The sequence below is a fragment of the Leucoraja erinacea genome, chromosome 39 (assembly GCF_028641065.1).
Source record: "Leucoraja erinacea ecotype New England chromosome 39, Leri_hhj_1, whole genome shotgun sequence".
NCBI lineage: Eukaryota > Metazoa > Chordata > Chondrichthyes > Rajiformes > Rajidae > Leucoraja > Leucoraja erinaceus.
This window is the reverse complement of record NC_073415.1, coordinates 11,903,702-11,928,299: the sequence shown is the minus strand read 5'-3', so window position 1 is coordinate 11,928,299 and position 24,598 is coordinate 11,903,702. Positions and strand designations below refer to the sequence as shown.

Genomic DNA, 24,598 nt, shown 5'->3' with positions numbered 1-24,598 from the left:
GATAGCACGTCTGGAGAGAACCTGAGACAATTCAAGCTGCAATTTAAAAAACTATTTTAAAATTACATGACATGCCACGATTACTTAAATGTGAATCTTAAGTTTCACATGTCGCCCAGCTGCAAATTTTTGTGAAATCATTTGCCCCAAACTCAGTGAACTTAAACTAATACTAGTTGTTAGGTTTTCTGGAAAGATCATTGATGCTGCTTTACCTGGTAAATATATTTCACCAGACATCGGATCAATGTTTGCAAATCTGGCACTTACTGTCTCAGCCCTCGGATGTTTTAGAAATTAACTCCACAATGGCCCACGGAGAATGAAACAGGCAAGTGCACAGAACTTGGTCAAAAAATTATTTACAGAAATTCCAATCACTATTTGGAATTTCATTCTCCGTGGGCCATGTTTCCGTGCTGTAATTGTTATATGGTTATATGGTTATAGCGTACTGGCCTTGGAAAATGCCTGCGTTCCTGTCCATTAACAATAGGCCTCATTACAGCAGTTCGAGAAAAGGAAATTCTCTTTCACAGAATTCAGAAATTTAAGGTATGGAATAAAGTTTGTTCTCATGAAACCCTCAGGAGAAAAGTGCAACTAAAGCATCTGAAGGGTCTCGACCCAAAACGTCACCCATTCCTTCTCTCCAGTGATGCTGCCTGTCCCGCAGTTACTCCAGCATTTTGTGTCTATCTCTGGAGAGAAGGAATGGGTGACGTTTCGGGTCAAGACCCTTCTTCAGACTCAAACTTACCATCCCGTTCCCGTCCCGCAGAGCTACTCCAGCTGTTTGTGTCGTTTTTTAGGGTTAATAATTGATGACCAAGGACACTTCAATTATCCACTGGACATGTTTTGTGTGCAAATGTCAGGCTGTGGGTCTCAGATGCTACCTGCAATAATACGATGCGCCACCAGGAGGTGCCGCAAGAGGCAAAGAGGCAGCACTAACCTGGTTCATCTGAGCCGTCTCTGCAGTCACAGTAATCATCGTTCACCTCGTGGAATGGAATAGTCTTGGAGCCGTCCAAACATGTAAATGGTATGTTCTCCTCATAAAAGTGTCGATCTACAAGGACAGGAAGAGTTATGGGTCAAAATCTGTTCTTTTTCCCTTGTAAATAATGTTTCTGCAGCAGTTCGATTGTGAGAGTCAATGGACTGAGGGTCAAGGTTTAATGCTACTTTGTCACATGTACCTGGGTATAGTGAAATACCTGGGTATATACAGTTCAGTCCAAACCTTATTATACACAGACACAACATACTCAATCACAAGAGTGTATCGTAAACAAGATCACACACAGTACAGGATTGTCAAATTTCCAGCGCCATTTTGTACGATTTAAACCCAAAGTATTTTAAAATGTAGTCTTAACATGAGCATAAAGGCCCATTGGCCTGGCCAAGTATTTTTACTTTCCTTAAACCTATTGTTAAATATCTGCATTCAGCACATAGGCAGGGAATTCCACTATGTGTTCAGGATAGGGAACTTCAGAGTAAAGGATAGAGATCACCGAGCAACAAGTTTGCGTCACTCACAAGAGCAAATGAGCACAAATGTTCATCAGAGGAGTTGTCGCTTGAGAGCCCCGTGTGCCCTGCATCTTTCACAACTCCAGGAAAGCCCAAGTGCTGATCCTCTGCTGATGAAATACCAATTCCACCACAAACAAGGAGCATGCTGGCTTTAAGCAAATATCCCACAATCAAATAATATTCAGGTATATTCCAAAAAAGCCACAAGGCTCCGTCTCATTTCTCAGCGATTCACAGCATCACCATTCCCTTTCTACAGCTGCCTTCCCTTCACTTACTCAGCTGCATTTTAACTACATTGTGGACATCTTTCCCACGTCACACTCCTGTGATCTCTGAGGCTTGAAAGTCCAGTTTTGTTCTCAGCAAGAATCTAATTGCACAAACAGTGGCACTTCACAGTTGCAGTACCTACACCAAAGTCCGGCTGAGCACCTCATGTGCAACTTGATAAATCCCCAGATTAACCAGGTCCAGGTACCAGCAACTGCATCCTCGTAGTTGCCAACATGCCTCATAAAGAGCACACAAACTATCACCACTCTGGCAACTTACCTGGAACGGAGATTGAGATACCTTTAAAATTAAGTGCCTCACACTGAAGTACTGTGGCTGTTACACATGCATCAGATAATTAACATGGTGAAAAGGCTCCAAAACAAAGTCAAGTCCTGGAAACAGAAACATGGACCTGGAGTGGGCTTGGAGCTGCTGCACAGTTTAACATGATCAAAGCTCACTGCCCAGTTCCAGCTTTCTCCCTCAAGCCCTCCATCTTTGTTTGGAATACATTTAGTATTTTAGGAGAGGATTCCAGGGGTTCAACGCTGTCTGGAAGAAGAAACTTCTCATTCCTTCGTAAATAGAGTCCCGCTATCCCAAAAGGCAGGACCCCTGCTCTAGAATCACCAGCCACGCAGACATTCTTCCCGCATCTAAACTGTCCAGTCCTTGTGGAATTTTGTATATTTCTGAGAATTGGAAGGAAGAACATTCTTATTCTTCAACAGTGCTGTTATAATGCACAAACATCTGTACATGTTGGAATCTGGTGCACAACACAAACTGCTGGAGCAACACGGCAGGTCGGACAGCATTTGTGGGGATTGCATTTTGGGTTTGATCCTGCATTAGGGTGAAGGGAGAAAGTCGGTATAAAGAGTGAGGGGTGAGACAAGGGGCCACTAGATGATAATTGGACCATGGAGGATGAGGGATGATAGGCAGAAGGAGTCAGGTGAGGCAGGGAGGGGTGGAGTTGGGAAATGAGGCAAATGGGTGATTGGGCATTGGTTCAGAAGATGCTGGGGAGGGGAGGAACCAAAATCCCAGTTTCAGCCACACCTGGAGTCCCCACTACTGACTGCCACGCTTCCTAATTTTGTTATTCTTACAGCTGTGTCAGGAGCAGAGTCCATGCTCTGGCCATGACACCGCCATCCACGAGGCCTCCATCTGCAACTGGCTTCAGTCGGTCAGAATTGGCTTCCACAGCCTTATGTGCAAAGGAATTCCAGATTCACCACCCTCTGATATCAATTAGTTCCTTCCTACTCATTTCCCATTACACCTCGTGCACTTGGCCTGCAGACATTGTGGAGTCCACAGTCCAACTACAGACCCCACTAATAAATTCTGCCTCATCTACACTTTTTGTACCAAGAAAGCTGCGGTCGGGAATGCTTTGGGAAAGTTAAAGTCGTCCTTTACGAAGAGCCTGGAGCTTTTGCATCTGGCCAGATATCTCTTCCTCTATCTTCCACTGGGTGTTGAGAGGCCTGTAGTACAATCCCAAAGTGGTGGCACCTTTCTGATTTTTTTTTTCTGTAATGTATTCCAGATGTCCAGCAGAGTGGGCAAGCTGGCAGCGATGCATTAGTTGCAATTTGGGGAAGGACATTATTGTTATTGAGGGAATGCAGCGTGGGTTCACCCGGTTAATTCCCGGGATGGCGGGAGTGACATGATGAAAGAATGGATCGACTGGGCTTGCATTCACTGGAATTTAGGATGAGAGGGAACCTTCAGAAACACACAAAATTATTAAGGGATTGGACAGGCTAGATGCAGGAAACATGTTCCAGATGTTGGGGGGGGGGGGTTCCAGAACCAGGGGTGAGTTTAAGAATAAGGGGAAGGCCATTTAGGACCGAGTAGTGGTAACAACTTTTTCACCCAGAGTTGTGAATCTCTGGCACAGAAGGCAGTGGAGGCCAATTCACTGGATGTTTTCAAGAGAGTTGGATCTAGCTCTTAGAGCTAACGGAATCAAGGGATATGGGGAGAGGCAGGAACGGGGTAGATTTTAGATGATCAGCCATGATCATACGGAATGGCGGTGCTGGCACGAAGGGCCGAATGGCCTACACCTGCACCTATTGTCTGTGTCCATGCATGCATGCATGCCCTGTTGCATCAGTCACAGGCAGCAATGCATGCCGCTTCCTGCAGTATTGTTACATTCCACCCCCTGCACGGTTGCTAGGCAGCGCGCCTTTAAAATCAACACTAGTAGTAGGGCCCGGGGCCTGGCGTGTACTCACTCTGCAGGGAGACGCCGCGGGGCCGCTTCACCTCCAGGGCGGCGGCGGCGGCGGCAACGAGCAGCAGCAACAGGCCGAGGCCCAGGCTCCGGCCGCCCAGTGCGGCCACTCTCACCGCCATCCGAGCAGCGCGGCAAGGTAACGCAGGCCGAGACAGAGAGGGGTTTGGATGGGGGGAGGGATGGACGGACAAGGCCTGAGGTGAAGCTGCGGAAGCGAGTGGTTGGCCCGGTCCGATCCGATCCGATCCCGCCGGCCCACAGTACGAGCTGACGCCCGAGCGCGAAGGACCTCCCTCCCCGGCACCGCCCACCCGCCGACTGAGCCGCCGCCGTCCGCACGCCGCGTCATCAACCCCGCACACCGCGTCATCAACCCCGCACGTCATCAACCCCGCCGCCGCGTCATCAACCCCGCCGCCGCGTCATCAACCCCGCACGCCGCGTCATCAACCCCGCCGCCGCGTCATCAACCCCGCCGCCCCCAGGCCGCACGGCGCATGCGCCTCTACCACTCGGCATTGTGGGAAATGTAGTCCCATGGGGGGCGGGGTCTCATTGTGGCCACAGTGAAGATGGACATCACTTGCTGACCAGTCCGTGTGGCCAGGCCCAGTTACTGCAGCTTGTCCAGCCCACCGGCAACATTGTAACTGTGGGGATTACACGGGCGGCTACACAAATGCACAGAGTTGTTGTTGTTGTTGTTGTGGCAACACTGCGCGGGAAATGTTGCATTTGAAGCAGGAAGTGGAGGAGGGAGAGAGATGGCGGCGGCGCTGCTGCACGTCCTGGGCTCGTGGAGCAGCGCCGACCGGTGGGTGGGAAACAGCAGCTCCCGCTCCAACACCAGCACCGACACCAGCTCCCGCTCCCGCTCCAGCACCAGCACCGGCACCAACATCAACACCGGCTACAGCACCAACACCAGCGGGCCTGGGGCCACCGGCGGCTCCGGTAGCACCGGGGTCCCGGGGTAACCGGGGGTCCCGGAGTTAGTGGGGGTCCCGGGGTCAGTGGGGGTCCCGGCGTTAGTGGGGGGCCCGGGGTTAGCGGGGGTCCCGGGGTCAGTGGGGGTCCCGGAGTTAGTGGGGGTCCCGGCGTTAGTGGGGGTCCCGGGGTCAGTGGGGGTCCCGGGGTCAGTGGGGGTCCCGGAGTTAGCGGGGGTCCCGGGGTCAGTGGGGGTCCCGGGGTCAGTGGGGGTCCCGGGGTCAGTGGGGGTCCCGGAGTTAGCGGGGGTCCCGGGGTCAGTGGGGGTCCCGGAGTTAGCGGGGGTCCCGGAGTTAGCGGGGGTCCCGGGGTCAGTGGGGGTCCCGGAGTCAGTGGGGGTCCCGGAGTTAGTGGGGGTCCCGGGGTCAGTGGGGGTCCCGGGGTCAGTGGGGGTCCCGGAGTTAGTGGGGGTCTCAGGGGTCCCGAGGCTCCGGGTACCACCGGCGGGACCGGCCTCTACCCCACCGGCGGGACCGGCCTCTACCCCGACACCGGGCTGGGGTGGATCCAGGCCGGCAGCAGCTGCCTGGTGCTGGGTCAGCGCTCAGTTGCCCGGACATCGCTGCTGTTCCAGGCGGCGGCAGCAGCGGCCGAGCAGCGGGGCGGGCGGGTGCTATTCCTGGCCCCTCGGCCCATCCAGGCGCTGCCTGCCGCGCTGCTGCCACTGGAGCCGCGCTGCCTGCGGCGGGTAGAGCTGGTGTACCCGCACTCAGTGCGGGACGTCCTGCACACCTTGGCCTCTCTGCACCAGAACCCCGGACCCCCACCTTCACTCCTGCTGCTCGACGGTGCCGACGAGATGCTGGCGGGCGGCGGGCGGGACGTGGCCGGTAAAGCGGCTCTCCTCGCCGCCCTGCTCCGGGACAGCGCCGCTTGGGCGACCCAGGTTCTGGGACCCTCCACACCGTGCCAACTCATTGTAGCCCTACAGGTATATCAGAGCCAGCCTCGCCCTCTGCCCCAGTACCACAGGTCACCCACCGCTCGGTCAGAAGTGAGCAATATTTAGTGGAATTCGCTGCCACAGAAGGTGGTGGAGGCCAATTCACTGGATGTTTTCAAGGGAGTTAGATTTAGCTCTTTGGCCTAACGGAACCAAGGGAAATGGGCAGAAAGCAGGAAAGTGGTACTGATTTCAGATGTGTAGGAAAGAACTGCAGATGCTGGCTTAAATCGAAGGTAGACACAAAATGCTGGAGTAACTCAGCAGGACAGGCAGCATCTCTGCAGAGAAGGAATGGGTGACGTTTCGGGTCGAGACCCATCTTCACACAGAAGAGAAGTCACCCAAATCCTTCTCTCCAGAGATGCTACCTGTCCTGCTGAGTTACTCAAGCTTTTAGTATCTACTGAGTTTAGATGATCAACCATGATCATATTGAATGGTGGTGCTGGCTCCAAGGTCGGGGTATGGGGGGGGGGGGAGAGACTTTACAACTGTCATCGCCCTTATGTGGCGGCTATATGCATACCATGCGAATGCAAGCAAAGAATTTGCAAAGAATTTCACGTGACAATACAATCTTCATTCATTCAGAATTGGGTCATTCAGCCCATCGAGTCTACTCCGACATTCAATTATGGCGGATTTATCTCTCCTTCCCAACTGCATTCTGCCTTCTCCCCACAGCCACAACCCGTGACACCCGTACGAATCAAAAATCTAGTTAGTTGAGTTTATTGTCACGTGTACCGAGGTATCCATTATCCATTAACTTGTCCTCCACAGATTCATCACCCTCTGACTAAATAAATTACTCATCTCCTTCCTAAAGGGACTTCCTTTAATTCTGAGGCTGTGCCCTCTGGTCCCAGACTTTCCCACTAGTGGAAACATCCTCTCCACATCCACTCTATCCAGGCCTTTCACTATTTGTGTGGTGTGTTGTCTCACATGATACGTATGGTCACAGTGACAAGGATAGAGTGAACTCTTTCTATTCAGGGTAGAGGATTCTAAAACTAGAGGGCACAGGCTTAAGGTGAGGGGAGAGATTTAGGCTTTAGAGATACAGCATAGAAACGGGCCCTTCGCCCATCGATCACCCTGTTCACGAACACTATCCTATACACTAGGGACAATTTACAGAGCCAATTAACCTACAAGCCTCTGGCATGTGTGGGAGGAAACCGGAGCACCTGGAGGAAACCCACGCTGTCACAGGGAGAATGTACTAACCACACAGACAGCACCTGAGGTCAGAATCGAACCCATGTCTCTGGCACAGTGAGGCAGCAGTTATACCCGCCACCCTGCTATCCTGCACCACTGTGCCGTCCCTAAATGCACTTCTGCACCAAACAACATTAATCTCAGTTTATAATTGTCACATGTATGGCATGTTGTTGCACAGGATATATAGATGGTCATACATGGACGCTGCTCAGACCATGTCTGTGACGAGAGAAAATTCAGTGTTTGAGGTCTAGGCCTTGTACAGAATTGGGAAAGAGAGAAACACAAAGATGTGTCCTGACCTGAAACGTCACCCCTTCCTTCTTCTCCAGAGATGCTGCCTGTCCCGTTGAGTTACTCCAGCATTTTGTGTCCATCTATGAGAGAAACACGTTAGTTTTGTCAGCAGACTTGGTGACGGGATAGACAAGCATGAGGATTTCACTGGGAGCAGGAAACAGAATTAACTAACGTAGATAAAGTCAGAAGAAGCTTCTTTGGTCAGTATTGTGTGCAGTTCAGGTCACCCCATTGCAGGAAGGATGTGGAGGCTTTGGAAAAGGTGCGGACCCGCTGAGTTACTCCAGCACATTGGCTTTTATTGTAAACCAGCATCTGCAGTTCCTTGTGACACCAGGTGACTGTCAAAGGTGGGGGATAGACGTTAGCCTCACCAGGAACGCCCACAGCCCACAAATATTTATTGTCTCGTTTTCACACCTTACCCTTCCTTATCTCTGTGAAACATTCCCTATTCCTTCTATCCAGGGATGCTGCCTGTCCTGCTGAGTTACTCCAGCATGTTATGTCTATCTTCATTGTGGACTGTTCCTTCACCAGTTCACTTGTGTTAACATACATTTCACCAGAATGCTGCCTGCATGAGAGAGTATTAACTACAAAAAGATGTACAAACACAAACTGGAGCATCATAGTCTGAGGGGCACCTGATAGACATTTATAGAATACGTATATGTGAGAGGCATAGACAGGGTAGACGGTCTGAACTTTTGTTTTTCCGGGATGGAAATTCAATGCTGAGAGGCCATAGATTTAAAAATTAAATGTGGGACAAGTTTAAATTTTGTAAAATTAAACTTTTTCAAACCAGAGCACAAGAAAGTGCTGGAGAAATTCAGTGGGACGGGCAGCATCTGTGGAGGCAGCGGGACTAGTCGAACCTGCTCCACCCACCGTCCCCAAAGATGCTGCCCGACCCGCTGAGTACCTCCAGCTGTTTGTGTTTCACTGCGGTTTACAGCATCTGAAACATAGAAAATAGGTGCAGGAGTAGAGGCCATTCGGCCCTTCGAGCCTGCACCGCCACTCAATATGATCATGGCTGATCATCCAACTCAGTATCCCATACCTGCCTTCTCTCCATACCCCCTGATCCCTTTAGCCACAAGGGCCACATCTAACTCCCTCTTAAATATAGCCAATGAACTGTGTGGCCTCAACTACCTTCTGTGGCAGAGAATTCCACAGATTCACCACTCTGTGTGAAAAATGTTTTCCTCATCTCAGTCCTAAAAGACTTCCCTCTTATCCTTAAACTGTGACCCCTTGTTCTGGACTTCCCCAACATCGGGAACAATCTTCCTGCATCTAGCCTGTCCAACCCCTTAAGACTTTTGTAAGTTTCTATAAGATCCCCCCTCAATCTCCTAAATTCCAGCGAGTACAAGCCGAGTCTATCCAGTCTTTCTTCATATGAAAGTCCTGCCATCCCAGGAATCAGTCTGGTGAACGTTCTCTGTACTCCCTCTATGGCAAGAATGTCTGTCCTCAGATTAGGAGACCAAAACTGTACGCAATACTCCAGGTGCAGTCTTGTGTGACCACATGTAGAACCTTGACCGCTCCTGGCCAGTCCCCTCGCTCACCGCTCCTTCAGTCTGCGCATGGGTCGCTAATGTATTTTCACTTCTAACCCCCCCACAGACACAGGCTGAGAGGGAGAGCGCGGCAGACCTGGGTCTTCAGGTGATGGAACGATACTTCCCAGTGAGGTGCAGGGTGAACGAGCAGCAAAGTGCAGTGGCCGGTGCTCAGAGCTTCCGCGTTTCGTTCTCTGGACTGGAGAAGAGTGAGGCCGGAGAGACTAACGCCCCTCGTATCCCGGACAACCAAACCTGGGAACTGCTCTGTGATGCCGACAATATCTCACAGATCCGTCGTGTAACAGGGGAAGAGAGGGGGGGTGAAGTGGCCCAGGGCACGTGGGGACCGCAGGAAGGAAGAGGTGAATGATTTATGGCCCACGTCAAAGACAAGAACATTTAGGAATTGTGTAGAAAAGAACTGCAGATGCTGGTTTAAACCGATGATCAGAAAGAAGGTCCCAAACCGAAACATTGACCATACCGTCCACAGACGCTGTCTGTCTGACTCGCTGAGACACTCCAGCACTTTGTGTTCAGCTGCAAACCACAACACAAGAACTTAATCTTCTGCTCTCTGTCATTCTCAACTTTAATTACAGACCTTGAGTTAACAGCTATTTGTTTTACAATTACTCTCCCACTGACAACTCTACCACAAGCCCAGTTTGCTAACACAGGCTCTGAATCCTTACTTTGGAGATAATTAATTTGTTGTGAAGCCCACTGTTGTATCGTTCCTTTCTAAAACCAATATAGATGGGGCAGGGCTGTGGCTTCCCAGGAAAGGTGAGTGATCAGTGGTGGATGGTCTGGTTTGGAAATGTGAATGACTAGGATCAGATTGGTCAACATTTAGACCAAATGGATACTAGAGACATAGACAATAGGTGCAGGAGTAGGTCATTCAGCCCTTCGAGCCAGCACCGCCATTCAATATGATCATGGCTGATCATCCAGAATCAGTACCCCGTTCCTGCTTTCTCCCCATATCCCTCGATTCTGTTAGTCCTTGATGTAGGAAATATTCTGTAATGCAGGCAGCATTCTAGTAAAATGTACGTTAACACAAGCAAGCCGGAGAAGGAACTGTCTACAATGGAGAAACTGAATGTATCAATGCCACAGGGGATCTCTACTCTACTGTTGCCAACATGGATAGGCACAAGGCACACGCCGGGTCTAGTATCAGTGGTCAAAGGGGCAGCTGGTCACAAAGGGGGGGTCTTCACAAAGGGGCAAATCTTCACAAAGGGGCAAATCTTCACAAAGGGGGCAATCTTCACAAATGGGGAGATCTTCACAAAGGGGCAAATCTTCACAAAGGGGCAGCAGTTCACAAAGGAGACACTGGTTACTCTTCTCGTGAGGTTTAAAAGAAACCAAATGAGTTTTGTTTTTCCAATTGCAAGGAAGAGTTGTTTTTGATGTTACTCGTTGACAGACAGTGGAATAAAAACAGCTGTTTGTTGTTTTATTTGTGTGTTTCTCTCCTGATGGACATCTGCCACACTTCCCCACCAGCAGCGAGTGTCTGCTCTCTCACATCTAACAGACAACATTATAAAAGAAAATACAATTACACGTGATCTGAAAACTGCACTAATAAAAAGCATTATAATGAAGTATAATAAGCGGTAATATAAGGAATCACTTGGGTGAACTGACCATTGCCATGGTGTTGTGACCTGCCTCAGTGAAGAGGGAGGTTGGATAGGCAGCCCTGGAGGGGAGGGATGATCATCCCATGGTCTCTGCAGTGCGGAGACCAGTTGTGAAGACAGTCGTACATCTCGCCATTCAAGAAACATTTGGACAGGTACATGGACAGGACAGGTTTAGACGGATTTGGGCCAAATGCGGGAAGGTGGGACTAGTGTAGATTGGGCAAGTTGGGCCGAAGGGCCGGTTTCCTTGCTGTATGACTCTGACTATACAGCAATGGGAGGAAACTGGAGCACCCAGAAGTAACCCACTTGGTCACAGGGAGAACGTGCAAACCACACATAGACAGCACCCGAGGTCAGGATCGAACCTGGGTCTCCAGCGCTGTACCATTATGCTGTCTAAAGTCTACAATCCTTGGTTTGCCCGATACTTGCACCAGGCTCCCCTGTGCCTTTGGGTATTAAATACCACAGGAAAAAGTCCAGCTAGTCCTTCACTTCAAGAACCTGAACAACCAATACATAAATAAGGAATCTTTAACTGCAGCAAAGGCACCATGTACACACGTTGTTGTTTTCCAAATGCCTGATCTCCATCTACAGCAGCACTGCTGTGTCCTCGAGAGATAACAGCATCACTCCAGTATTCCCGACGTACGTGTACACAGGAATGTACAATGTGGTCTCAGCGACCGACGGCTTTAAAATGGGCACTCGTTATTTCTGTGTCGTGTTCCAGGGATTTTGACACCACACAGGTAATTGGTTCATGAGGTTTGGGATTTGTACTGTGCAAGAACTCGTGGAGAAAATGTTTCATCTTCCAGAACCTCAGGGTTCCTCAGAGATCAGGCCTCTCTCCCGCCACCAGCCTTCCACCTTATCGTCACGACACATTTGACCCAGTGTGTCTCACGGGACAAGCGAGTGCAGAACTACGAGAGATGTGGGAGGAGGAGATAACCGATCGTGTATGTTAGCACATTGCATCTGAACTACACACCCTGAAGTGGCCTCACCACTGTGTCTCATTTAGTTTAGAGATACAGTGCCGAAACATGGCCCTTCGGCCCACCGGACCCCTGCTGCCCACCGATCCCCACACATTAATACTATCCTAAGTACACTGGCCTAGGGACTATTTTACATTTACACCAAGCCAATTAACCTACAAACCTGTACGTCTTTGGATGTGGGAGGAAACCAAAGATCTCAGAAACATAGAAACATAGAAAATAGGTGCAGGAGTAGAGGCCATTCGGCCTTTCGAGCCTGCACCGCCATTTAATATGATCATGGCTGATCATCCAACTCAGTATCCCGTACCTGCCTTCTCTCCATACCCTCTGATCCCCTTGGCCACAAGGGCCACATCTAACTCCCTCTTAAATATAGCCAATGAACTGGCCTCAACTACCCTCTGTGGCAGAGAGTTCCAGAGATTCACCACTCTCTGTGTGAAAAAAGTTCCCCTCATCTCGGTTTTAAAGGATTTCCCCCTTATCCTTAACTGGTGACCCCCCTTGTCCTGGACTGTGGGAGGGGGAACAATCTTCCTGCATCTAGCCTGTCCAACCCCTTAAGAAAAAAAACCCACATGGTCACAGGGAGAACATACAAACTCCATACAGACAGCACCCGTAGTCGGGATTGAACCCAGGTCTCTGGCACTGAGGCAGCAACTCTACCGCTGCACCACCGTGCCGCACAGCTCCAGCACTCCACTTGCTTTCAACATGTGCTTGTTTAAATGGACCATGACATCTTCCTTGGTAATCCTTCCCCAGTCTGATGGTGTTGGGAAGAGGGAACGTGGCTCATCCCCCCTTGCCTAATTGTGGGAGGGAAGGGGTGGATGTGGAGGTTGGCAGCAACTAGCTATGGAGCTGAACCTCACCTGGTCAGTTACTACCTGGCAGAAGTGGCCTTGTGATGGAGCCCATGATCAGAAGGTACAGAACACTGGGGAAGGTCAAGGCCTTGTGGACATAGCCACCTAGTGATGAAAGGCCAGACAACAGTATTTCAACAATGCTCACCTGCTGATGAGCAAGTTGACAGCAAATCCAGGAGTTCAACAGTTCTCTAAATCAAAACATTCTCATCAATTAAAGATCTGTGGAGAACATGGATAGGTAACGTTTCACAGAGTGCTGGAGTAACTCAGCGGGTCAGGCAGCATCTGTGGAGAACATGGATAGGTAACGTTTCAGAGTGCTGGAGTAACTCAGCGGGTCAGGCAGCATCTCTGGAGAACATGGATAGGTAACGTTTCAGGTCGGGATCATAGAAACATAGAAAATAGGTGCAGGAGTAGGCCATTCAGCTCTTCGAGCCTGCACAAAGATTCAATATGATCATGGCTGATCATCCAACTCAGTATCCCATACCTGCCTTCTCTCCATACCCCCTGATCCCTTTAGCCATAAGGGTCACATCTAACTCCCTAAGTTCAGACTTGAAACGTCACCTATCCACGTTCCCCAGAGATGCTGCCTGCCCCGCTGAGGTACTCCAGCACTTTGTGCCTTTGCTTTGTAAACCAGCACCTGCAGTTCCCTGCGTCTACATTCTGGCCAGTATATTATTTTGCCTCACTGCTGTGGCCTGTACATGGACTCTGCGAGTTCACAGCATGTCCACCTTCTCTCTGTACAAACCTCAGCCTCAGAACTGCCCCTCACTGTTTTTAAAATGATGCAAACATATTTTATGGATTTAAATAAGTGCAAAGATTCAAAATAAATCAATTTCAGGTTTATTTATATAAACAAATCTACAAAATAAGGATCAGGTAATAGTTGAATAAAAACATTTACATCATAAAGTTTATAATAAAATATGTTTTTTAAGAAAATACTTCTATAAATCAGTTTTATTTACAGTAATGTGCTCATCGAACCAAATGATTTTGGACTAACAAATGGAAACAGTTGTTTAAATAGTGAGCAGTCTCTCACCAAACATCTGCTGCTAGACTGACTGACAGCAGTTTTGTAAAACTCTGCTCTCATTCATGATAGTTTCTTGCTGATGGTTTGTTGTTGATGCCTTTTGTTACCATCTGTGGAGCGATGGCAAGCTCACATGGATATTACACGTCTCTGTCCCAGGTTTGAACTGCTGAGTTCCTCCAGTTTGCTTCTTTTCTCCAGAAGGCAGGAGAATGGGGTTGAGAAGGAAATAGATCGGCCAGGATTGAATGTAGACTCGATGGGCTGAATGGTCTGATTCTGCTCCTATCACCCTGTGAACATGAGGTTTAGCTCTGGAATGCAGAAGTTGGTTGTGCTGTTTGTTGCTGAGCCAGTTGGGCAAGGAGCTAGTTTCCCCAAGTGTATCAGTGTCTCAGTGCAGGTGACCCACAGTGCAGTGTGCTCGGGATGGTCTATCTCCAGAGAGGGTGTGGAGACCTCACCCTGACCCTCAGACCTCACTGAGAGGCAAGCGCTCGCAACCAAGGCAGAGTTAGCACTGTGGGCTCCCACTGAGTCACTGAACCACTGCCAACATCCTTGGGATTGGTCCTGAATGTGGTTTCCCCAGCAAGGAACCTTGTCTGCGTGTCCCACCATCTCCTCATCATGTCCGTCCTGCAGGTATAATTGTCCATCTCTCACTGTCCGGTTGATCGTGAGGCCACACTCATGGTGGACCATAACTCTCCATCTCTCCCTCCTCTGCACCTTACTGCATGAACTCATGCTGAGCAGACTGTTTTCTGGGTGTTGTTTTGGGAAGAAGCTGGTTCTGTGTGGAAGTCCCTCTGTGGCCCAATGTTGCAGCTGTCCCTGTGTGTGTTGCATGGGTCTATCAACCCTGGACGTCAAGGTGAGTTGGCCGCTTCACCTGTAGAGTCCCCAGGTAGCAGGTGGGGCCACCTGTGTGCCCTGTCCACCTTCTGGGCCAACAATAGATGGAGTTCAGCTCTGTCTTGCCCCACTGTGGGCTAGTTCTCTCTAGCATGGTCTGCTGCCACTCAGGCCTGGACATGGAGGACATTTGGGGCAAGGATATTCTCACGGACATCTTCTCTTTTACAGAGATTGGTGTAAATGTCAGCATCTGACTTACTGATATCTGATGGGAAGTAATTGATGCTGAAATCAGCAGAGACTCCCGAGTCCAGCATGAGGAGATAAGGGTGGTTTGTGTTCCCCAAAACTCCCTCCGTGGGATTGGGGTACAGGAGACGCCCAGTGGGATCACACTTGGCATAGTCGAACGTTGCACAGGAGTCTGGACTCTCCCGGCCAATTCCACTGGACTGTGAGGACTGTAGGGAGAGGGAGGGGTGTTGCAGGGAGATTCCCTCCCCCTCCTCAGGGATGGGCTCCCTACGACGCTTTGTGCCAGGATTCATGAACAACAACTGTAGTGGCATCTCCTCCTCTGACACGTCGCTGCTGCCCTGACTGGGGCTACGGGCCTCAGGAAGCCCGTGGTCACTGGGCACCTGGTTCTGGTTCAGGACTACATAGGCTGCCCTGCTGTTGGCTGTTGACACCAGGGGGTCTGGGGTCTTACTCCCATCCATTGGTCCCCACTGATGCTGCAACTTGAAGGCTTCAGACTCACACAGCAGGAAGGTGCGATCATCGTGGAAGATGTCGTGACGTTTGCCCCAGGCCAAGCGTGGCGGAAAAGTCTTGATCTCGGACAACACCTCCAGGGCCATGGAAGCGTCATCGGTGCTGAAGAACTGCTGGTTCCACCAGACCTGCACGGTTTTCTGGCCAAGCCACTCCTGCAGAGAGGAAACAGTGCAGTCACTCACAGGGAAAGTGGACATGGTGCAGTTAGCACACTGGAAATGATAGACACCAAATGCTGGAGTAACTCAGTGAAGATGGACACAAATGCTGGAGTAACTCAGTGAAGATGGACACATGTGCTGGAGTAACTCAGTGAAGATGGACACAATGCTGGAGTAACTCAGTGAAGAGAGACACAATGCTGGAGTAACTCAGTGAAGAGAGACACAATGCTGGAGTAACTCAGTGAAGATGGACACAATGCTGGAGTAATTCAGTGAAGAGAGACACAATGCTGGAGTAACTCAGTGAAGAGAGACACAAATGCTGGAGTAACTCAGTGAAGAGAGACACATGCTGGAGTAACTCAGTGAAGAGAGACACAATGCTGGAGTAACTCAGTGCGACCAGCAGCAACTCTGGAGAAAAGGAATGTGTTCTACGCTTCATTGTTGGCTGAGGGGAAGGTGACAACGGGGCAGACAATCACGAGAGAGAGTGGAAAAAGCCATAAATTAGGCCATTCGGCCCATCAAGTCTACTCCGCCATTCAATCATGGTTGATCTATCTCTCCCTCCTAACCCCATTCTCCTGCCTTCTCCGTATAACCTCTGACACCCGTCAAATCGGGAATCCTTCAATCACTGTTTTAAATATACCCACTGACTTGGCCTCCACAGGTGGTGGACGGAGGAGAATGAGAAGTATTTACCTGAAAGTTTCCTTGGTACACGGTGAACAGGCCGTCAAACATGTTGTCCGGGGAGGGGATCCGTGGCCAGAAGACTTCTTTTATCGTCCTGTGAATGACAAGGATTTAGTTCAGCGCTGAACCAAGATAAACCTTGCATTTCCCACCCAGGTTTCTGTAGTTAGAACCACCTTGGACTTGGCTCTCCAATGTAGCGCGATGTACTGGGGTCATGCACCTCATGGTCTGGTTCACTCGGAATACCCCTCAATGTGTCGTGTGGTTATAGTTGTTGTGGTAATATACCAGTGAAGCTGCAGCAAGGAAGGATTTCATCCTTCCCCTTCATCTCTGGTGCGTAGAAATAAAGAACTGCAGTTGCTGGTTAATACCTGCGATGGGAGAGGTGTATCTGTGTTGGACAGGTGTACTTGCCGGGCAGGGGTGTAATTGCAGTGGGAGGGGTGTACCTGTGGTGGGAGAGGTGTACCTGGTGGGGCAGGTGTGTATCTGCAGTGAGAGGGGTACACCTGGTGGGGCAGGTGGGTACCTGCGTGGGAGGGGTGTACCTGTGGAGGAGGATTGTACCTGTGGAGGTGGGGTGTACCTGGCAAGGACAAGTGTACCTGTGGAGGTGGATGTACCTGCGGAGCAAGGGTGTACCTGTGGAGGTGGGGTGTACCTGGCAAGGACAAGTGTACCTGTGGAGGTGGGTGTACCTGTGGAGGTGGGGTGTACCTGGCAAGGACAAGTGTACCTGCGGTGGGAGAGGAGAACCGTCAGCAGCAGCAGGGCAATGATCAGGATGAGCACGGTGGTCAGACTGATGATCAGCGGGTCCAGATCTACAAGGCAGCAACACACAGTGTTAGAGTTAGAGTTAGTGTCAGAGTCCCCCTCTGCCCCCCTTCCTCCTTCCCCCCCTCTGCCCCCTTCCCCCCTCTGCTCCCCCCTCCCTGCTCCCCCTTTCTGGGCAAGAAACAGGACAGGTCTGTGTCTCCTTCATGAAGAAGTTTGCTGGGAAAGCCATGTGGTGCTGAGCAGTAGATCACCAGGTGAGGTGGCTGAGAGCAGTACCTGAATCAGTGAAGGCAGACACTGGCTTGGACCAGGACGTCCAGTATCCGTCCATGGACACTCCATCTGGCTTTGCCCGGATACTGACCACATACTTGGTGTGGGGCTTCAGCTTCACAATGGTGCACTCCGTCTTCCCTTTGACCGTTTCCACCTACAGAGGAGAGACGTTACTGATACCTGTTCCTCCACGGCCACCTGCACAAGAGTTCAAGAGACCTCCCTCCTGCATCAGGTGTGGATTTACATATTCACCACACAGCGGGACCCAGACAGGTGTGACGCTAGTCCCAGGTACCACCTCCTCCATCAACCCACCTGGTCCCAGGTGCATCACAGATGATGTCCCACTTCCTCCATCAACCTACGCTGCCTTAATTTTCATGTTCATAAATGATAGGAACAGAATTAGACCTTTCTGCCCATCGCCTACTCCACCATTCAATCATACCTGATCTATCTCTCCCTCCTAACCCCATTCTCCTGCCTTCTCCCCATAACCCCTGACACCCGCACTAATCAAGAATCTATCTATCACTGCCTTAAAAATATCCACTGACTTATGGCCTCCACAGCCCTCTGTGTTGATAATTTGCAATGTCCACCTCTCACTGTGGTCCGATGAAATGAGTGGACGGAATGAGTGGCCACAGGGAGTGGACGGAATGAGTGGCCACAGGGAGTGGACGCAGGGAGTGGACGGAATGAGTGGCCACAGGGAGTGGACGGAGTGAGTGGACGGAGTGAGTGGACGCAGGGAGTGGACGGAGTGAGTGGACGCAGGGAGTGGACGGAGTGAGTGGACGGAGTGAGTGGACGCAGGGAGTGGACGGAGTGAGTGGCCACAGGGAGTGGACGGAGTGAGTGGACGCAGGGAGTGGACGGAGTGAGTGGACGCAAGGAGTGGACGGAGTGAGTGGACGCAGAGAGTGGACGGAGTGAGTGGACGCAGGGAGTGGACGGAGTGAGTGGCCACAGGGAGTGGACGGAGGGAGTGGACGGAGGGAGTGGACGGAGTGAGTGGACGGAGCGAGTGGCCACAGGGAGTGGACGGAATGAGTGGCCACAGGGAGTGGACGGAGTGAGTGGACGCAGGGAGTGGACGCAGGGAGTGGACACAGGGAGTGGACGGAGCGAGTGGCCACAGGGAGTGGACGGAGTGAGTGGACGCAGGGAGTGGACGCAGGGAGTGGACACGGGCAGACTGCGACCAGTACCTTCTGCACACTGGAGCTGACCATGGAGAAGTTGACCTCGTACATCAAGGAGTTTCCCAGGTATTTAAAGGGAGGCGGTGACCAGCGGATATGAAGCTGACCAGCTTTCCCAGTTGGCCGTACTGTCACATTGGTCAGAGGGTCCAACACCACTGATGAGGAGAAGTCACAGTTAGATACAGAGCCACACAGCTCGGACACAGCCCCTTCAACCCAATGCCCAACAAGATGCCCCATCTACACCAGTCCCACCTGCCCATGTTCAGCCCATATCCCAAACCACCCTGGCCACACTCTCATTTCACTCCTGCCATCGGGAAGAAGGAGCAGGAGCCTGAAAACTAACCTTCAGGTTCAGGAACAGTTTCTTCCTGACAACCATCAAGTTATTCAACACCAGAAATACATTTCCAACTACAAACTGCAAAGATTGCACCAGGGACTTGGAGGCCATTGGTTTTGGCTTTATACTGTATCGTTTGTTTTTATATATTGAACCATTAGTGTCTAGAGTACGGTGTTTTCCTTTCTGTTGTGCTGCCACAAGTATGTATTCCGTTTTGGGACTTTGGCCAATTGTGAAGGAAGATACAATTGTGTAGGAAGGAACTGCAGATGCTGGTTTAAACCGAAGATAGATACAAAACGCTGGAGTAGCTCAGCGGGACAGGCAGCGTCTCTGGGGAGAAGGAATGGGTGACGTCCTGCTGAGTTAGTCCAGCATTTTATGTCTATCTCAGGTAGCATTGAAGAGCATGTGGGATGTGTCTGAAGGGAGGGAAATAATTACAGGGTCACAGAGAGAGGGTGAGTGGGTGGGGCACACAATTGTCCCTTTTTGGAAATCAAAATATTGGCAATCTGAAACAAAAACTGCTGGAGACACTGAGCAGGTAAGGCAGCGTCTGTGGGGAGAGAAATAGAGTTCACGTCAAAAGATCCCTCATCCAACTTTGAAAGTGGGAAAACAGCTTAGTTTTAGGTTGCAGAGAGGTTTGGAGAAAGGTGGGACAAAGGGAATACGTCTGATAGTCTAACAGTATGGATTCAATGGGCCGAATGGCCTGGTTTTCCCAACAGCATTTATAGAATGATTCTGGACATTGTGATGTTTGTCACTTGGGCCATGAAGCTTTGATAGGTTGTGGACTACAGGCCAACTGAATAGATCTCAAGTGGACTAGACGTGAACCAAGTGACCCCAGGGATTGGGCAGATGGTCAAGGATGGACCTACCCATGTGGTTTATGTACAAGTCCCTCTTGCTCATGATGATGCTGGTGTTCAGCAACACCTCGATGTCCAGCGGGGCAAACAGAGACACCTCCACTAAGGGCAGAGAGCAGATGTGACGAGTGGTGTTGCCACCGAGTGTCTCCACCGACAGTCGACATTCTTTCTTTGTTTCGCCGTCCCTGTGGTAACAAGAAACGTATCAGAGAACAGCTGAGAAACGAGGGCAGGGGCAAGTATACGATGGGCCGAATGGCCTCTTTCTGTGCTGCTAATTCACAGAGACATCAGGTGGATATAAAAATGCTTTAACTTCCGCCCACTCAGTTCTGTCAGTCTGGAAGATTCTAGTGGACCCCAATTCTTTGGTTTAGCATTGCTCAGTCTAAGAATAAAGGGTCGGCCATTTAGGACTAAGGTGTGGAAAACCTTTTTCACCCAGAGAGTTGTAAATCTGTGGAATTCTCTGCCACAAAAGGCAGTGTAGGCCAATTCACTGGGTATATTCAAGAGTTAGCTATGTAAGCAGGAATAGGGTACTGATTTTGGGTTATCAGCCATGATCATATTGAATGGCAGTGTTGGCTGGAAGGGCCGAATGGCCTACTCCTGCACCTATTTTCTATGTGTCTATGCCACGAGAGGTTCTGGAGCAGCTTTTATACTTTCACCAGTTGCGGAGATTGCTGCCAATGCCAGCCTTTATTATCCACACTGATCCATCCCCAAACTGGTCAATGCTACAGGTGAGTCTGAGAGTGCCTGCTGGTCAAGCCATCGGCTGCCCTGCCCTGGTGTGAGAGGGTGTCAGTCACTCAGAGGCACGCTGGTATCGCCCTGGGGCAGGGGCTGGTGCCAGACTGGGGCAGGGGTTGGTGCCAGACTGGGGCAGGGCTTGTGCCAGACTGGGGCAGGGGCTGCCAGACTGGGGCAGGGGTTGGTGCCAGGCTTGGTGCCAGACTGGGGCAGGGGCTGGTGCCAGACTGGGGCAGGGGTTGGTGCTGGGGCAGGGGCTATCGCCCTGGGGCAGGGGTATCTGGTATCGCCCTGGGGCAGGGGCTGGTGTCAGACTGGGGCAGGGGCTGGTGCCAGGCTGGGGCAGGGGCTGGTGCCAGACTGGGGCAGGGGCTGGTGCCGGACTGGGGCAGGGGCTGGTGTCGCCCTGGGGCAGGGGCTGGTATCGCCCTGGGGCAGGGGCTGGTGCCAGACTGGGGCAGGGGCTGGTGCCAGACTGGGGCAGGGGCTCGGACTACCTACTGGTACTGGTAGAAGAAGCGGTACTGCCTGCCGTCGCTCCTGTCCTGCTCGTCCCACACGCAGGTGAAGTCCTCCAGAGTCTGCGTGAAGCATTTCAACTTGTCCGCTGCTACTGTTGTTACCTGTAGGACTGGCAAGAGACGTTGGGTTTAGTTTACAGATACAGTGCGGGTGGGAGGATTGGGGGGGGGGGGGGGGGGTAGGTTGAGATTGGGGGGGGTGGGATAATCTGGGTGTCAGGGAACAGCTCCCATTGTTTTCAATGACAAGCAGACATTGGGATACACAGAACAGTCCGGCACAGGAACAGGCCCTTCAGCCCACAATGTCCGTGCCCAACATGATGCCAAGATATACTATCCCCCTCTGCCCGCACGTGATCCATTTTCCTGCATATCCACGTGCCCGTCTAAAAGCCTCTTCAACGCCCCCACCCAACCACTTGCCCCACATATCTCCTTTAAACCTTGCCCTAAAAGCGATGTCCATTAATAATTGACAGTTCCACCCTGGGGAAAAAGTTTCTTGCCGTCTACATAAGGGTTCCTTTCCTAAAAGAATTCTCCTTCAGTCAGAGATTCCTTGTTTGTAACATGACACGTGTCAATAATTCAGTCTGAAGAAGGGTCTCGACCTGAAACGTCACCATTCCTTCTCTCCAGAGATGCTGCCTGTCCCGCTGAGTTACTCCAGCATTTGTGTCTATACAGTACATACTGTATCCACTTATAGGACCATGACAGAAAGCCCCTTTTACCCACATTCTCACCGATCATAACCCCTGTGCAGATGAGGCCAATTAGTGCACCTGACCTTGGAGTTGTTATTGAGCTCTTGTGGCTGAACCTCAATGTGGGGCTGGAGCAAGTGGTCAGTGGTGATAGGCAGTTTGCAAACACCAACGTGGGCATGAAGGCGCCACGTACTAGTCAATAAACAACGCTAATATCTTATTATTGTGTCATCATCTTGAGAACTGCTTTAAAAATTTGCAGAGTCAGGTTTACGCAAGTCAAGTTTGTTGTTGTTTACTGTTATAGGGTGGAACTGAAGTTACTCTGGCACAGATCTAGCACGAGGCATAGTGGGCCAAATGGCCTGACCACACTGGAATCATGCTCTGAATCCCCACTATACAAGGACCTGTATCTCCTGTGTACCTGGACTTGTTTTCTCATCCACAACACTAGATAAGGCAGATTCGGGGAACATTGGGTGCAGTCCCAGGGACCACAACTCTCTGCGTCTCTCCGAATGGAAGGTGGAGAGCAGGTCATCCAGAGACACAAACATGAAATCAATGAATTACAACGCTGTCCACACTTGTCAGCCAGCCCTTATCCAGAGGCTCCCATGCCCATTCCCAGTCATCAACGGAGACACATGTGTGGTTAGATAAGGCCCACTGCTAACATCACTGCTGGTAATTGTGACAAACAAGCTCAGCTCACAGTTTGTTACAGTTAATAGCGTTATCTTGCTGCAGCAGAGAGAAAACATTCTGCAAACCAAGCGTTTGTGTTTTTGCAAATTGTTGCATTTGGTTTCTGGTTCAAGTCCAGCTGAGGATGTTGCAATCCTGGTCTCCAAAACTACATGCTAAATGATTAATAAATGTACTGCTGACATGTGACAAAACCATTAAACTTGTTGGATGGTTCAGGGACTATGTAAATGCAATGTAGAGTTAACATAGGTGTAACTGCAAAAAAAATAGGGAGCATTTAAAAGCAAACCTCTTGAAAATAAATAAAACAACAGCCTCTAACAAAGGAACTTTGTTCAGCTGGTACATTAGCAATTTTAATCCCTGGAACATTGGACTGATACTTCAGGGCTGGAAGGGTATGGAGTCATAGAGTGATACAGTGTGGAAACAGGCCCTTCGGCCCAACTTGCCCACCCCAAACAACATGCCCCAGCTACACTATTCCCACCTGCCCACGTTTGGTCCATAGCCCTCCAAACCTGTCCTATCCATATACCTGTCTAACTGTTTCTTAAACATTGGGATAGTCCCAGCCTCAACCACCTCCTCTGGCAGCTTGTTCCATACACCCACCACCCTCTGTGCGGAAATGTTACCCCTCAGGTTCCTATTAAATCTTTTCCCCTTCACCTTAAACATTAGCATTTTCATTAAAACAAAGTCTCCAGACCCATATTTCCATTGTGCTATTTATTGTAAGAGAGGTCTGGCTACAGGTGGGCCTCAGGTGGTCCACAATTCATGAAGTAATTCTGACTGGGGTAGCAGCAAGCAAACTGCAGAGTGATGTCCGTGTTATTTGTCGATTGAGGAATGGACATTGGCCACGATATCAAAGAGCTAGCAGGGGGAGGGGGGCCGAATGGCCTAGTTGGATTTAGTGTGAGTCACAACAAAGTAATATTTCTCCAGCAACAGCAACACAAACTAACCACACAGTCCCCCCACCAAAAGTATTGATCACTAATTCAAAACAATTAGAGAGAAGGGCATCACTTCAGACCACACTCTCCCACATGTTCTAAAACATGAGAGACATCAGCCACTGTGCAAAGTTAGACACTCTAGTTACAAGTTCAATATCACCCAAATAAACAGGGTATGTTTCACAGTAAAACAGCAGGGTGCCCTCTTTAAACTAAAGCACCCTGCCTTCTTGTCTGTGCAACATCCCCAACAATGAACAGCAATGCTGTTTGTTTTTTCACCAGTGACAATTCGTGTCATGGTCAGCAAACATCAAGGCCCCTTGAGAAGGGTTTTTATCATGAGGCTTAACATGGGCTAAGGATCTAATATCTACAATAACAAACTCACTCTTGACATCCAGGTTGGACGGAGTTTCTCTCAGAATGGCTGCCACACTCCACATCAGAGGGTAGAGCCTCAGCCTCCAGACACAGGTTGCCCCCATGGTCCGAAGGTTCTTGCTGCGACTATTCTGCTGGTTTAGGAAGGCGCTCTGAGCCCAGGAACCACACACTGCTTTCCAATCTCTCAGATCTGGAGGGAAGGAGGTTGGGTCACGGGTGGGGTCAGGGCACTGGGAGGTGGAGCTAAAGACAAGGACTCTTCCAAACCACAGCCAAAGTTGCTGAGTAAGTATTCAAACGCCAGCTTAATCTGACCACTTCTAGCCTGGGTTGGGGGTCAGTCATTTTGGAACATGCTTCTATTAGTTCACCCCCATCAATATCAGAGGTACTCACCGGTGAATAAGAGGGCCTTGGGATTGCAATACCATATTCTGGTGTAATAGTGATGGTCACAGTATGGAAACAGGCCCTTCAGCCCAACTTGCCCCATCTACACTAGTCCCACCTGCTTGCACTTGACCCATTTCCCTCCAACCCTAAACTATACACCGACCCATCATCTGTTTTAGTAACATTGTCTATGGGATAAATGCAGATGTTGGGGACAATTTATACTTATACCAAGCCTAGCAACCAAGTGAGGGCTCAGGTTAGGGTTAGGCTAAGGCTCGTGTTTGTATAAATTGTCCCTAAAGTGTGTGGGATAATGTGCGGTGAACCGCTGGTCACATACTTTACAGCCTATCTGTGGTCCCCA

General features: G+C 50.3%; 3 protein-coding genes across 5 annotated transcripts in view; 1 reads left to right on the top strand and 2 right to left on the bottom strand.

Annotated features, from left to right (window-relative positions):
* The window catches only part of prkcsh (protein kinase C substrate 80K-H), a 47,125-nt gene extending 42,696 nt beyond the window's left edge, over window positions 1-4,429 (bottom strand). Inside the window, exons 1-2 of one of the 3 annotated variants that reach the window (XM_055663969.1) lie at window positions 4,092-4,429; window positions 959-1,075 (exon numbers count right to left, since the gene is read on the bottom strand). In XM_055663969.1, the coding sequence (XP_055519944.1) occupies window positions 959-1,075; window positions 4,092-4,212 (238 nt within the window). In that variant the 5' untranslated portion in view covers window positions 4,213-4,429. The remainder of the gene's footprint in view (window positions 1-958; window positions 1,076-4,091) is intronic. The other 2 variants (XM_055663968.1, XM_055663967.1) reach the window with 2 other exon arrangements.
* A 428-nt stretch (window positions 4,430-4,857) lies between these two features.
* Window positions 4,858-10,285, top strand: LOC129714428 (uncharacterized). The gene is made up of 3 exons (XM_055664012.1): window positions 4,858-5,066; window positions 5,468-6,011; window positions 9,201-10,285. Exons 1-3 carry the CDS (start codon window positions 4,858-4,860, stop codon window positions 9,507-9,509), a joined length of 1,062 nt encoding a protein of 353 aa, XP_055519987.1. The 3' UTR covers window positions 9,510-10,285.
* Window positions 10,286-13,551: 3,266 nt separating this feature from the next.
* On the bottom strand, window positions 13,552-24,272 carry LOC129714438 (erythropoietin receptor-like). The gene is made up of 8 exons (XM_055664030.1): window positions 23,843-24,272; window positions 21,037-21,166; window positions 19,783-19,961; window positions 18,547-18,698; window positions 17,330-17,483; window positions 17,010-17,097; window positions 16,274-16,361; window positions 13,552-15,553 (listed from the first exon to the last, which is right to left on the bottom strand). Exons 1-8 carry the CDS (start codon window positions 23,937-23,939, stop codon window positions 14,786-14,788), a joined length of 1,656 nt encoding a protein of 551 aa, XP_055520005.1. The 5' UTR covers window positions 23,940-24,272; the 3' UTR covers window positions 13,552-14,785.
* Window positions 24,273-24,598: the final 326 nt, after the last annotated feature.

Excerpts from the sequence above, each read along its gene's own strand:
- LOC129714438 (XM_055664030.1), bottom strand. The coding sequence starts at position 23,939 with ATGGGGGCAACCTGTGTCTGGAGGCTGAGGCTCTACCCTCTGATGTGG. Across the intron at positions 19,962-21,036 it reads CGCTTCTTCTACCAGTACCA|GGACGGCGAAACAAAGAAAG; the intron begins GTAGGTAGTCCG and ends TTGTTACCACAG. Across the intron at positions 17,484-18,546 it reads TCAGCTCCAGTGTGCAGAAG|GTGGAAACGGTCAAAGGGAA; the intron begins GTACTGGTCGCA and ends TCTCCTCTGTAG.
- LOC129714428 (XM_055664012.1), top strand. The coding sequence starts at position 4,858 with ATGGCGGCGGCGCTGCTGCACGTCCTGGGCTCGTGGAGCAGCGCCGAC. Across the intron at positions 5,067-5,467 it reads GGTAGCACCGGGGTCCCGGG|TGGGGGTCCCGGAGTTAGTG; the intron begins GTAACCGGGGGT and ends TCCCGGGGTCAG. Across the intron at positions 6,012-9,200 it reads AACTCATTGTAGCCCTACAG|ACACAGGCTGAGAGGGAGAG; the intron begins GTATATCAGAGC and ends ACCCCCCCACAG.